The sequence below is a fragment of the Osmerus mordax genome, chromosome 7, assembly GCF_038355195.1.
Source record: "Osmerus mordax isolate fOsmMor3 chromosome 7, fOsmMor3.pri, whole genome shotgun sequence".
Lineage (NCBI taxonomy): Eukaryota > Metazoa > Chordata > Actinopteri > Osmeriformes > Osmeridae > Osmerus > Osmerus mordax.
In genome coordinates, this window is record NC_090056.1 from 4,224,271 (window position 1) to 4,236,641 (window position 12,371).

General features: G+C 48.8%; 1 protein-coding gene across 1 annotated transcript; it reads right to left on the reverse strand.

Annotated features, from left to right (window-relative positions):
• Positions 1 to 1,794: 1,794 nt before the first annotated feature.
• Positions 1,795 to 9,835, reverse strand: dalrd3 (DALR anticodon binding domain containing 3). Its single transcript, XM_067240276.1, has 13 exons — positions 9,467 to 9,835; positions 8,518 to 8,822; positions 7,993 to 8,294; positions 7,803 to 7,885; positions 7,493 to 7,594; positions 7,117 to 7,181; positions 6,963 to 7,021; positions 5,912 to 5,994; positions 5,029 to 5,155; positions 4,049 to 4,107; positions 3,818 to 3,934; positions 3,642 to 3,710; positions 1,795 to 3,110 (listed from the first exon to the last, which is right to left on the reverse strand). The coding sequence occupies exons 1-13, from the start codon at positions 9,701 to 9,703 to the stop codon at positions 2,991 to 2,993; spliced, it is 1,728 nt and encodes a 575-aa protein (XP_067096377.1). The 5' UTR covers positions 9,704 to 9,835; the 3' UTR covers positions 1,795 to 2,990.
• Positions 9,836 to 12,371: the final 2,536 nt, after the last annotated feature.

Sequence of the window (12,371 nt, forward strand, 5' to 3'; positions counted from 1 at the left end):
CATGCATAGAGACAAGGCCGGTCTAATATTCCACCGTTATCTCCTCTCTGCCTCTGGTGAGAGAGTGTGACTCATCACAACAGAGGAAGAAACAGGAGGCTGGCAGACATGCTGGATGTGAACATCAGACCTGTGTAATGGAGATGTCATTCTTGTACTGTACTCCTCAAAGAGGAAGTCTTTCCTCTCTCTCTCTCTCTCTCTCTCTCTCTCTCTCTATCTCTCTCTCTCTCTCTCTCTCTCTCTCCCCTCCCTCTCTCTCTCTCTCTCTCTCTCTCTCTCTCTCTTTGCCTCCCCCAATCTCGCTTTGTGTCACCTTTGGCTTGGTGAAACCCTACCATTATCAGCCATAGTCAGGCACTTCAATACACATCAATATCTTTAGTCTTCCCCCCTCCTGACCTTGCTCCCTCCCTCCCCCACCTCTTCCCCCTTTTCCTTCCCTGCTCTCTTTCTACCTTCCTCTTTCTCTGTTGCTCCTCTCTCTCTCTCTCTCTCTCTCTCTCTCTCTCTCTCTCTCTCTCTCTCTCACTCTCTCTCTCTCTCTCTCTCTCTCCTTCTCCCTCTCACACACACATCTACAAAGAATCCCTCTATTCTCTCGGGCATCCCTGACCTCATTCATCTCTCATCTTGTTTCCCCCTCTCTGCACTTGTTCAAGACAGGAGATTTGCTCACAGCCATTCCCTCGCTCCCTCCCTCCATCCCACCCCCGTGTTTCAGAACCAGCACACTTTCATGTTCACATCCCCTTTTCTCCCTCTCCTCCCTCTATTGTCTCTGTCCAAGGCGAGCCTGAGGGGATGATTGACAGGCGGGCGGGGGTTTGAGGCAGAGCCGGATCTGATTGGAGGGTGAAAAGCAAACCAAGGCTGGCCGCTGGCTGGTTGGCTGTCAGGTGGAAGAAAATCTGTTGGAGGACTCCCACCATGTGGCCGTGAAGGTGTACTGCAACGTTGAAGTTGTCACGGCTCAAATTCAGGGTTTGATTTTTCTTCTTGTTGGTTACAATGGTTTATTATGGGGACACTGAACTTTAAGAAGGCTGCAAGAAAGCTGGCAAACGGAGCAACGTCCGTAGCACGATTGTGAAAGGAGGCAGTGAACTCTTCCTCACCCTATGAACCTTCTGTCACCCAGCCCAGACCCCAGGAGTGTGTGTGTGTGTGCACACGCTGAACAGAGCTGTGTTTGTGTGAGGACAAAAATACACTGAAAGAGTAAGAGGGAGAGTGGAGGACAGTGTGTGAGGAGACGCGTTGTGTGAGTGTGTGTAGGAGATGCGTGTGTGGGGGGGGATGGACAGGGGGCTGGAGGGCAGATGCAGCAGTCCATGATTGAAGGCCTCAACAAGGCCAGCTGTTCCTGCATCATGGCCAGGGGGTCAAGAGGACAGACGGAGGGGTAATCACTGCTCTGCTCGGCGGTACAAAGTAGATTACAAAAAAATTCTCCAGCAGTACAGTGGGACTGCGGAACAGCTGATGAGGAACGCAAACACTGTTGCTCCATATACAAACACAGGTGCCAGGCCCGGGTCCCTCAGTACCTTCGTGTTCCACCGCTGAAGCTTGAGAATGTTCCGGTTTGAGCGACATGAACGCAACTGCAATGTGTAGTTGCAGCCGTCATCTTAATCTCAATCAATTATGGTAAGTAATAGTTTCATTAATCCTCATTGGCCTCTGCCCCCTACGTTTGTCACAGCGACATGAACAGATGCCATGTTGAAACATATGCACACTCAGTGGTGTGATACATACATTGTACACACACACACTAAACACACACACTTCAGGTCAACAATAATTTATTGGTTCAACCGTGGAGGTTAAAAATATACATTTGATGCACAAATTGTGATGGGGCTTGTGTGTGTTTGTGCATGCAGACAGGATGGATAGACAGAATATGGCACAGAATCTTGCAGGGAAGCCTGACCGAGCAATAACCAGGGCGCATCTCATTCCAAACGCCCATCCTCCCTTCACCAGCTCCCCTCATCCTATCAAGACCCTTTCCGAATTCTCCACAATGGTCGTCCTTCTTTGCTCCCTTGGAAAAAGCACATGATCTGACGGTCAGAATTACTAACAGAGTCAAACAATTTCACCAATCCAAGAATGTTAGGGGTCAGACAGGACGCCAAGGAGAAGGACGCATTTAAGAGAGTTAAAGAGCGGTCCGAGCCAGAGAAGGAAACGGCCAACCCAGCTATCAGGAAGGAGAGACGCCCCAGGTTCCTATGGCACGTGATCGTCACAGTCCTGTGGTGGGCTTCCATGGCACGTGCGCGCGCACCACCGTTTCCATACAGGAGCGACTGACGGGAAAATGACCTTTTTGTATTCATCCATCCATTTGTTTTACGGTGAGGGAGCGGAGGGCTGGGGGGGGGGGGGGGGAGGAGAGTCACAACACGGGCAGATGGGGTCCTTGGGAGAGGACTGAGCAGGAAACATGCATTGCGTAACCCAGAAGCCCATTCAGGGTGGATAGTGAGACTAGTGGAGGGCCGACTCACTGGCGACACGGGGTGAGACTGTGGACACGAGCTAGAACGTCATATATCAGCAATAAACCATACCGTTTATACATTAATAAATAGCACTGTACAACGTTCGAAGGTGGGGCAGGTGTGGTACCATCGACAGAACTACCTCTGGAAAGAGGATGGGGAACAGTTATGTGTGTTTCTCACATATCCCAGTATTATTTGGGGGTAATTGAGGTGGGGTACAGTTCAGGGAAAGAATTCTGGACAATTATTCAGAAGGTTTTTGAGGTATGGATACCAATACTATAGGGCTATGCACTACTAGAGGTATAGGGAGCATTTGGGACAACAGTTGGGGGTCACTGGTGGAGTTCTAGTGCTCAAGGTGATTTTCAGGGGGCATTTTGTGGTAGGGGCTGGTTGTGGTGGAGTGGTGGGGCTATAGCTGGGGGATAGGGGGCAGATGGGGTACCAGGGGTAGTTGTGGTGGGGCTATAGCTGGGGGATAGGGGGCAGGTGCAGAGTGTCCAGGGCAGTGTGGTAGAGCTCTCTCAAGGCTCGCAGCAGCTGGAGACGACAAAACATCTGGTTGAAGAGGTGAGGCAACGGCTCCTGGAGAGAGAGAGGAGACAGAAAAAGTGAGAAAGAACAAAAGAAAAAGAGTGACAGAGAAAACGAGAGAGAGAGAGAGAGAGAGACAGAGGAAACAAAGGGAGAGAAAGAGCTAGTAGACTGTCGACTAATTTTAGCAGAGTGACCCATGTGTGAACTGCTGTCATCTGATGGACTATCTGGTCTGTCACTGGTTGTTAACAGACTGGAGAGGTCAGGCATTAATCACCGTCTGTGTCACACGTACGCATGCTCACACGCACGCTCGCACACACATGCACAAACACACGCACACCCATGCGCGCGCACACACACAGCTAGAAGGGATAGCATCTAGAACATGTTCGTGACTGTCAGAGAGACTGGAACACTGGGCATTCTGTTTAAACACACACTCAAACTGCTGTGATTAGATTAAATCCTTTACCCCCCCCCCCCTTTTTTTCCAAACACACATATGTAGGCATCATACAGCCATCAACATTATACAGAACAACACACCCACACACACACACACCCACAGCTCCTCACCCCGAGCACGTGCACTCTGTTGTAGTATGAGCTGAAGTCTTTGCTCAGGGAGACCAGGAACTTGCACACCTGAGAGACAGAACACACATTACGGTTGCACAGACCTGACATCAAGGATCAACACAGCACGCCACATATAGTGTCCGGTAAACTCTTCGACCTAACGTTGCCTTCACCTGCTCGGTCTTCAGGTTGACCCTGGCCACGCCCCCTTCACACTCCAACGCCTGCCCTGATTGGTCCAGGAGCTCGGAGAACGGAATTAAGTAGTTGAACAGAAGCAACCACTCCCCCTGTGAGGGAAGGAGAGAAGGAACATGAGCAGAGGAACGAAGGGATGACAAGACAAGAGAGGAGACAAACAGGGGAGGAGAGGGGGAGAGAGCGAAGGAAGAAGAGAGTCGTACCTCTTCTTTAAGAGATGAGAAGTCTAAGGTGGATCCCTCCGGGATCTCTGGGTAAAGCCCTGGAAGAAACAACAGGTGTAAACAACAACACAGAATGGGAGACAGCATGAATGTGTGTGTGTGTGTGGGGGGGGGGGGAGGGTGTGTGTGTGGGAGGGTGTGTCTGTAATTCACCTTGCACGTGAGGCCACTAGCCAGTGCGTGTCGACAGTAACGTCACATTGATTCAGACGCTTGCGTCATAAGCAACCTGCACCCGTCTGCCATTTGTATTCATACCTCAGCAGTTCAGAGAGCATTCATCCAAATACAAGTCATCAACGTACAAGTCCCCACTTCGCGCAACAGGCTTTTAAACACGCCTAAATATCCAACAGACATCAACAGGGATAAAGAAAAAAAAAAGCAGTTTGCTCGGGTAAAAAACAGCTTGTTTAAAAACAACAGGTGTTCATCAAATCGACAGTGTTTATCCCAACAACAAAAACAGCAACCAATGCCTAATAGATAGGGTAGAGAGAGTGCTCACTGTCCAGGAAGGTATTAAAGACTCGATGGGAGGCGTTGAGTAAACAGTTAAGAGTTACAGCCCGTCAGTATCCCACCGTTAGCCAGGCTGTGCTCGGCGCGGTCGTGTCGATTCAACTCAAGGTCTTATCTCTCAAGAACATCAATGAAAAGTAGGTGAATTTAAGCTTACTGATGACAGCAAAAAAAAAAAATATATAAAAACAGAAAGGCGTCCACAGTAGCAAGGGTTGCGAGGTTTGGCCTGAATTCAGTAACGCCCTGGAGAACGGAGGGTGCGCGTTCGCGAGCTGCGTTTGTTGCATTGTCGATTATCAAAGCGAGAACACTCACATGCTGTGTTTACTATTGCTTCTCCCAGAAAACTGTGGACAACCCCCCGGTGAGTAATGACTGTGCTTCACTAGTGTGTGTGTGTGTGTGTGTGTGTGAGTGTGTGTCCTCTGGCTCACCCTTCTCCACCCCTCTCTCGTACGAGTCAAACAGAGTGTGCAGCCTGGCACAGTTATACATGACAAAGACTCCGCCCCTGGGCCCCTTGGTGGACACGCCCCCTTCCCTCTGAACATCCAACGTGACCTGTGGAGACAGCCGTCAATCATCCAAGACTCAACCAACCACACAGGGTTTCACAATGCAAACTGTTTTCTTGTGCACCACACACACGTGCACAACACACACGTGCACAACACACACACATGTATGGGGTGTAATCAGTGTCAGCGTAGCTGCACACTGCGTTCACCGTGTACCTGACGCGGTTGAATTACGTGTGGGCGCACTCTGGCGAGTTTTAGCAAGCGCGGAATGAATAGCCTACTACACCTTACAGTTTGATAGAACATTTGGTGTGCGTATAAACAGGCGTCATTTGTGCATATGACATTTGATAAGGCGTGCGCACAGGAAGGTGCCGTGTGCTTTAAAAATGTTAATTCCGAAACAGCGATCCAAGCCATGCCTTGATGGCTCACGCGTCTAGGCGGGCAGGTGTCCGCAGGCGTTTCTGTGCTGCGCAACTAGTGTCAGTATGCAGGTGTCATGCGCACATATGACACCTGCCTGTGCGCACGCCTAAATATCTATCAAACAGTCAGGCGTAGCGTTCACGTAGGTGCACGTCTCGCGCGTTTGAGGCGCATGTCAGGTGTTGTGGACACGTCCCGTACACGTTGTTCACGCGTCAATAAAACACGTGTGCACGACGCCAGCGTGACGTGCGTGTGAACGCCCGTGTCCCCACTGTACATATTAACCGGTGACACTGATTACACCACATTCACGTGCACTACTGCACGCACACACACACACACACACAGAGCAGAGGAGACTTACAGGGCTGGTGTGGACAGTCGACAGCAGCTCAAACCTCATGGTGGCAGAGGTCATGACCTTGATGATGTCATCCCAAGTCTTGCCTGAAGAGGGAGACCAAAGTCCATTAAAGCTAACATGACAGAGACAGAGAGACATGCAGACAGATAGGGAGGAAGGCAGGCAGACATCTTGATGACCTCTTGGTCTAATGGTAGGTGAGACCCAGGTTTGACATCCAGCTCCAGCTCCTCACATGGACTAATTTCCAGGAAAAAAGGTATTTCTGGTGTAGCCTGGTCCTAACCAGACTCTCGTACATTGCATTTGTACAGAGAGTCTGGGCTCGATCCATTGACGAGCGTTAACTTCCTTGAAGGCAGGTACTCTGTTGAAGTTTTAACCCTTGTGCTGCCTTCGGGTCACATGACCCAAAGGTTCATAACGAACCATCGTTGTGTTTACCCAGTTTTACCCAATACAAAAACAAATAAAAATACTTTTTTTAACCTTTGCAATGTGGGGGGTCTGCGACAGCCCAACGGTTAAAAGAAAATGCTTCACTTTGTTTTTGTATGAGGTAAATTTGTCGCAATACGACGGTGGGTCACACGGCTGATGGGTCAGAATGACCCGAAGATAACACAAGGGTTAAACTATTGGATCTGCCCAGAGCCACTCTGGGTCTGGCATAACCAATCGCTAGCGTTCGCCTCAGCCAACTCCTTCACGACTCACGGAGCTTGCTGGAAAATCAAACGAACCCCGTGGGGATCAAAGATTGTTCTCGCTCCGGCTTTAACTTCTCGATATTCGGCAGCGTTGCCACAACGGACCGAACGGCCTCGCTCGCGTCTTTCTCCTTGCTCGCCATTACGGAACTACAACTCAAACTAGCGCACGACATCAACATCATCGTTCTCAGCCACTCCCTCTGTTCGCTGATTGGAGCGGTAAAAAGCTTACCGGAGACATCTGACCAATATACCTCAAGCCCCAGACGCAGTACAGAAGCACAATGAGAATTGAGCGGAAGTACGTAGGTGGGCAGAGCCAGGCTACTTCTGCTCACCTTCCACCTGTTCTCCGTACTTCATCTCCGAAGCCTCTTTCATCTGGACTCTTCTTAACCTGGAGGGACGCACAAGTTAAACACTTGTAGACTCTCTCACGCGCACAGCTTTTGGAGACATGAACACAGTCCTGTTTCACCAGTGTGGTCTTACTGGAGGTACTGGGCAGCAGTGAGGTGAGTCCCTGGAGTCTTCACTGGGCCACACACCACATGTCTCTTGAGGGAGGGAGAGACAGACAGACAAATGGAGAGGAGGAGAGAGACAGAGACAGAGACAGAGAGACAGAGAGAGAGAGAGAGAGAGAGAGAGACAGAGAGAGAGAGGTTGGGAGGGTGAATCTGGGTTGCTGGACCATGAAGGTAAGCCAGACTGAGACCAGAGCTGATACAGCCCATATTGATCCCTTCTCCTGCCTGGTACTGTTGAGTAAAACACTGGTAGGTTCACTTGACTACAGAGAAGTCTTTCTGATGTAACTGTGGTGTCAGTCTGACTGATGTTGAGGTGAGCTGTGAGTGGCGCCTACCTGCGTTGCCATGGCGCCGCTGGCTCTCCACAGCATGGCGATCTGCTGCTGACGAAACTCATCCTGACAGGAAGTCACATGCAACACCGTCGCCGTGGAGACCTGTTTGCCAGCGACATGGTGACCAATCATGAGTAGACAGCCCTTTCCCCAGCTGATTTAGTTTCTTTTGTAATCTTGCTCAGTTTGCAGTGCGTGACACGACTCATTTGGGGCTAAAACAGGTTTTCTGTGTAGATGATGATGTGACAAGGGGGGTGAGAGATACTGACCAGGGCTATGTATGTGTGTGCGTGTGTGTGTTACCTACCTGTTGTATGTGACTCTGGGAGGAGACGCAGTCTTCAGTAGCTCTGTCTAGTTGGGCCATTTGACACACACTGTCTCTATGAACTGTGGAAAGATCATACAAACACACACACACACAGAAAGGTCAGCTACCTCCCTGCTCCTAACCATAGTGGAGGGGGTCAAAGGTTACAGTTAGGAGCCCATCTCACCTGTACAAGTGCCCAGGCTGGGGTCGTATCCTAGCAACCCCTCCTCCTGAAACACCCTCTTCAGGTTGACCCTCAGCGACCTCTCGTTCTCTCCCTCCTCCAGCTTCCTCCCCGCACCCTCCCTCCGGCCCTCGCTCTCGACGTCCCTGTAAGGGCTGCTCTGCAACGCTCCCAGCAGCCTCTCCTCTCTATCCTCATTGGTCCAGCTGGAGGGGACCGTCGGCCAATCGATTCCCAGCATACGGAGGAAGACGATTGTGTCACTTCCTTCGGGGAGCACAGGGCAAAAGGAGACAGTATACCTAGAACAGGGAGAGGAGAAGGGATTCGAACGGTGTCGACATAGCAATGCAAACAGACATGGATGTAGCTACAAGGCGTGGCCACACTCAGAGACAGTTACACCTACAACATACAGACATACAAACAGGTTGCATGTGCCCAGGGCGTTCACACAGGAGCACAGATAATAGTAGGGCCTCCTCTCCTTGCCTCCTCTCCTCCAGTTGACAGGGACGGACTCACCCCTGTCTCCTCAGCAGCGCCCCCAGGTGGTCGGTGAGCAGCACTGTGCGCAGCTGGCCCAGGGTCAGAGTATCCGGGGAAGGTGCACTCGGTTTGGGATGGAGGGCCGGGCAGTTGAGCACCACACCACCTTGTCTCTGGCCAGAGGGCTTCAGGTAGTCTGCTGCCCGAGCCAGGACCTGTCTGAAGGCAGTGGGGCGGTCCACCCTCACCCTCAGACCCTCTCCCATGACCTCCCCCCCGGCCAGGGGCAGCACCCCGCGTCCCCGCAGGGACAAGACACGGCCCATTACGGAGGGGGGAACCTGGAAAGACAAGAACAATGAGTGGATGTTCTCACTGGAACTCTGAACAAAGTAACTGAAGAGAGGGAACTTTCTAGGCCCATGTTTTGAATGGTTTAAGATCTGTGCTGCGGCTGGAATTCCCTCAAATTCTATCTAACCGATTCCATTCTAGGCTACAGCAGCACAGTTGTTTCGTGTCTTATATTTTGCTGAGAAACTGTTTATCATGACATCATTTGCTTGACTCAATGACTTTATGCCTCTGTGTGTGACCTACATTGCATCTGGCAGTCAGGGGTTAATAATAGCTGCCGCAGGGTTGGGATGTTTTGTCGATGATGACAATGTCAATAGTCTAACTAACGAACCATTATTAGTTTTGTTTCGTTCACATTCATCGTGTGGATGAATGTTAAACTGGCAGGTGCTATGAATAAACAGGGTGAAATTATTCATCCTGCCTCGAGATTTCAACCTGTCAAAGGAAGTCAGCGTGTGCTGGAGACAACAGTGCTTGTCAGTGCTGCTGTCAAGTCATGCGTTCAATTCATGTGCACCCAACTGCAAACAGTTCAATGTCAATCGCCAAATACACGTTACAAAATAGGCGGATTATGAGATTGCAAAGTAATTGTAATAGCTCCACACGCAAATACACAGACCTGTCCCTCCGCGTACAGTGTATTTAAAACTGTAGTAGGCGACAAGAAGTCCCTGGTTCTAAGGTTCTTCGCGCTGCTTTCTTTGAACCAAAGCTTTTCTGGCTCGCCATTGATCCTGTCACCGCTGGCTGGACCGTTTGGACCGCGTACATTCTCAGGTTCTCCCCGTAATGCGGAGCCCAAAGCCTGGACGGTTGGGGTGATCCGAAACGGCGACGATTCCTCGATGTTCTCCATCCAGGCAACCTTAGCTTGCTATCTTGTCATAACGTGAGAACCACTTCAAATAAACTCAACTGTAGCCACCGCCGTGATCTGGTCTAAAACAACCGTGGGAGCTTCTACACTAAGTCGCCCATCGATATTGTATTGGCTGTTAAACACTGCATTGGCTACACACGATGCGGAACTGTAAGTGCACATTTTGTTTCCCCATGAACCATTTCCTTGTAAAAACAGGGCTGGTAATATCGCTGTTGAAATAGCGCCATCTTGAGTTTGGTCTCATTCCATCCTCAGTGAGGACTCCTGTTTGAGGTAACCTAAAATGATCATCGATCATCATATCATGATGACTGTCTATTATACTATTTCCTTTATTCAGTATTTTTTTTTATCATACAGTACCTATTATTTATTTATTTGAAATATTGGTGTGGACATAGCGCCACCTTAAGTTGTGTCTCTTGTCATTACATTTAGTCATTTAGCAGACGCTCTTATCCAGAGCGACTTACAGTAAGTACAGGGACATTCCCCCCCGAGGCAAATAGGCAACATTTTTCACGGTAGGGAATCGAACTGGCAACCTTCAGATTACTAGCTCGACTCCCTCACCGCTCAGCCACCTGACTACCATTTTCATACTATCTAAGAACACCAATTATGTGTAAAGTAGCCTAATTCCCATTATAATTCAATTCGTTCAGAAACCAGTATCAATATACTCATGTATATATACATATTTATATATGTATATTATATATAACTAAATATGTATGTTTAATAAATTATGACAATATTATGATCAAACTTCACACACACTCAAACTTCTCAATGTAGGCTATGATGCAGTAGATGAAGTAGTGGATTTTATTTATTTAATTAAAGGATTTACAGCATACCAGAAAAAAAGTCCATACAAATCATACTTTGATAATACATTTTCAGCATGGTTTATATATCTTCAACAGAGCCAGTTCAATGTGTAGTCGGTGCCATTCTTGACTGACACGAGATTCCCGGTGGCGTCAGTGAGCTTAGCGATCCGGGAGAAAACGTGTCATTGAAGAACATCACCCTGACCAGAACCTTCCTCAATCCCTCTGACCGACCGGACAACCATTTATTTACAACACCAAAATAAAATTAAAGATTATTTATTAGAAAGCGTGAATTTGTACTTGTATATATTGAATGGTAACATGTTTTGTTGAGAACTAAAGTTGGGGAAAACTCCACGAAGGGCTTTCAACATCATCATGACCAGGTTGGGTTTGTAACAATGGCCCTAACTTCAGCACCTGAAGAGCGTGTCCACTGCTGATTGAGTCGACGTTCTGCGGGTCAGGATGAAAACGGAACCAACAACCAGCTGGTGGTCTGAGTCACAGCTGCTTTGTGGGTTCCGTTACCACTCCACCTGCCAACCAGACCTGGGTCCAAACCTGAATCTCTGCCGTCAGACCAATAGGCCTAACATATCAATAACAAGGCTTATAAGGCTCCAGCAGACACCCAACAGTGAACCATGTCTTTTTTTGTGATTATACTCTTGGTCTAATGATAATCGTTCATGCTTGCATGAGGGAGATCGGGGTTCGATACCTGGACGTCCACTGAGCAGAGTCCACTGCTGCCCCCAGGCCTATTCTCACCCTGGAGTCGATAGCAGAGCCCCTGTGACCTGTTAGCACAGATGGACATTGGTTCACATCTTATCTCTGTGACGTTACACACATTACAACCATTTACAACATTACAAGAAAGGAAACTAATTGACGTCAACTTGATGTCTGAAGTTCTCCTCACTGTGGTTTTGGACAACTTCAGATGAAAAAAAGATCTTGAAAAACCAGTTTTGTTTCTTGAGAGAGACAGATAGAACAGACGAGGTCACAGTGTACGCTTTGAAGGAGGAGCAGATGAAGAGATAGATTAAATAGTAACGAGAGGAAGACCAAGAGGAAAGAGAAGAGATCAGACTTTTGACGCTCATTCTGTTCAGAAATGGAGTCGAGATCTAACCAAAAACAAACGGAACAGCTGTGAGGAGACGAAAACAGAACGGACGAGAGATGAGTAAGGAGTCTGCCGGCCAAGTTTCACTTTGTCAGTGAAGCCATAGGGTGAAAGAGAAACAGAGAACTGACTCAGTACTCGACGTCTTCAATCGATACCAGTGCTGTGCGTGTGCTCCGAAGCGAGAGGAAAACAGAAAGAAAGGACATGTAAAAGGCTGCTAAAGCACAGGTGAACACAATGAAACCAGGTTGAAAGTAAGTCAAGCCAATGTGTCTTCATGTCGAAATTACCTTCTCGAGCCTCGCGGTCTTTCCAGTCTCCCCTTTGCGCCGTCTCCAGCTCCTGCATGTTTGTGCCAGTGTGTGTGTGTGTGTGTGCACGTGAAGCTACTCTATTTATACAGTACGTCTTGACTTCCTCTTACACGCTCTTATATACACAGCTCTATTTCACTTTCACTTCTCCTGAGCAACTGACTCAAAACTCCTCCTTCTCTCCACCTCCCCCCCCTCCCATCTTTGTCCTGTCATCCAACACAAGCACATTTGATGCTTCCTGGATTGACTGCATGTTCCTACTTACATTATTTGCACGATAAACAGTACCGGTCCCGTGCATTTTCACTGGTTGTTTTCTTGATGAAATAACATACTTGTGTATG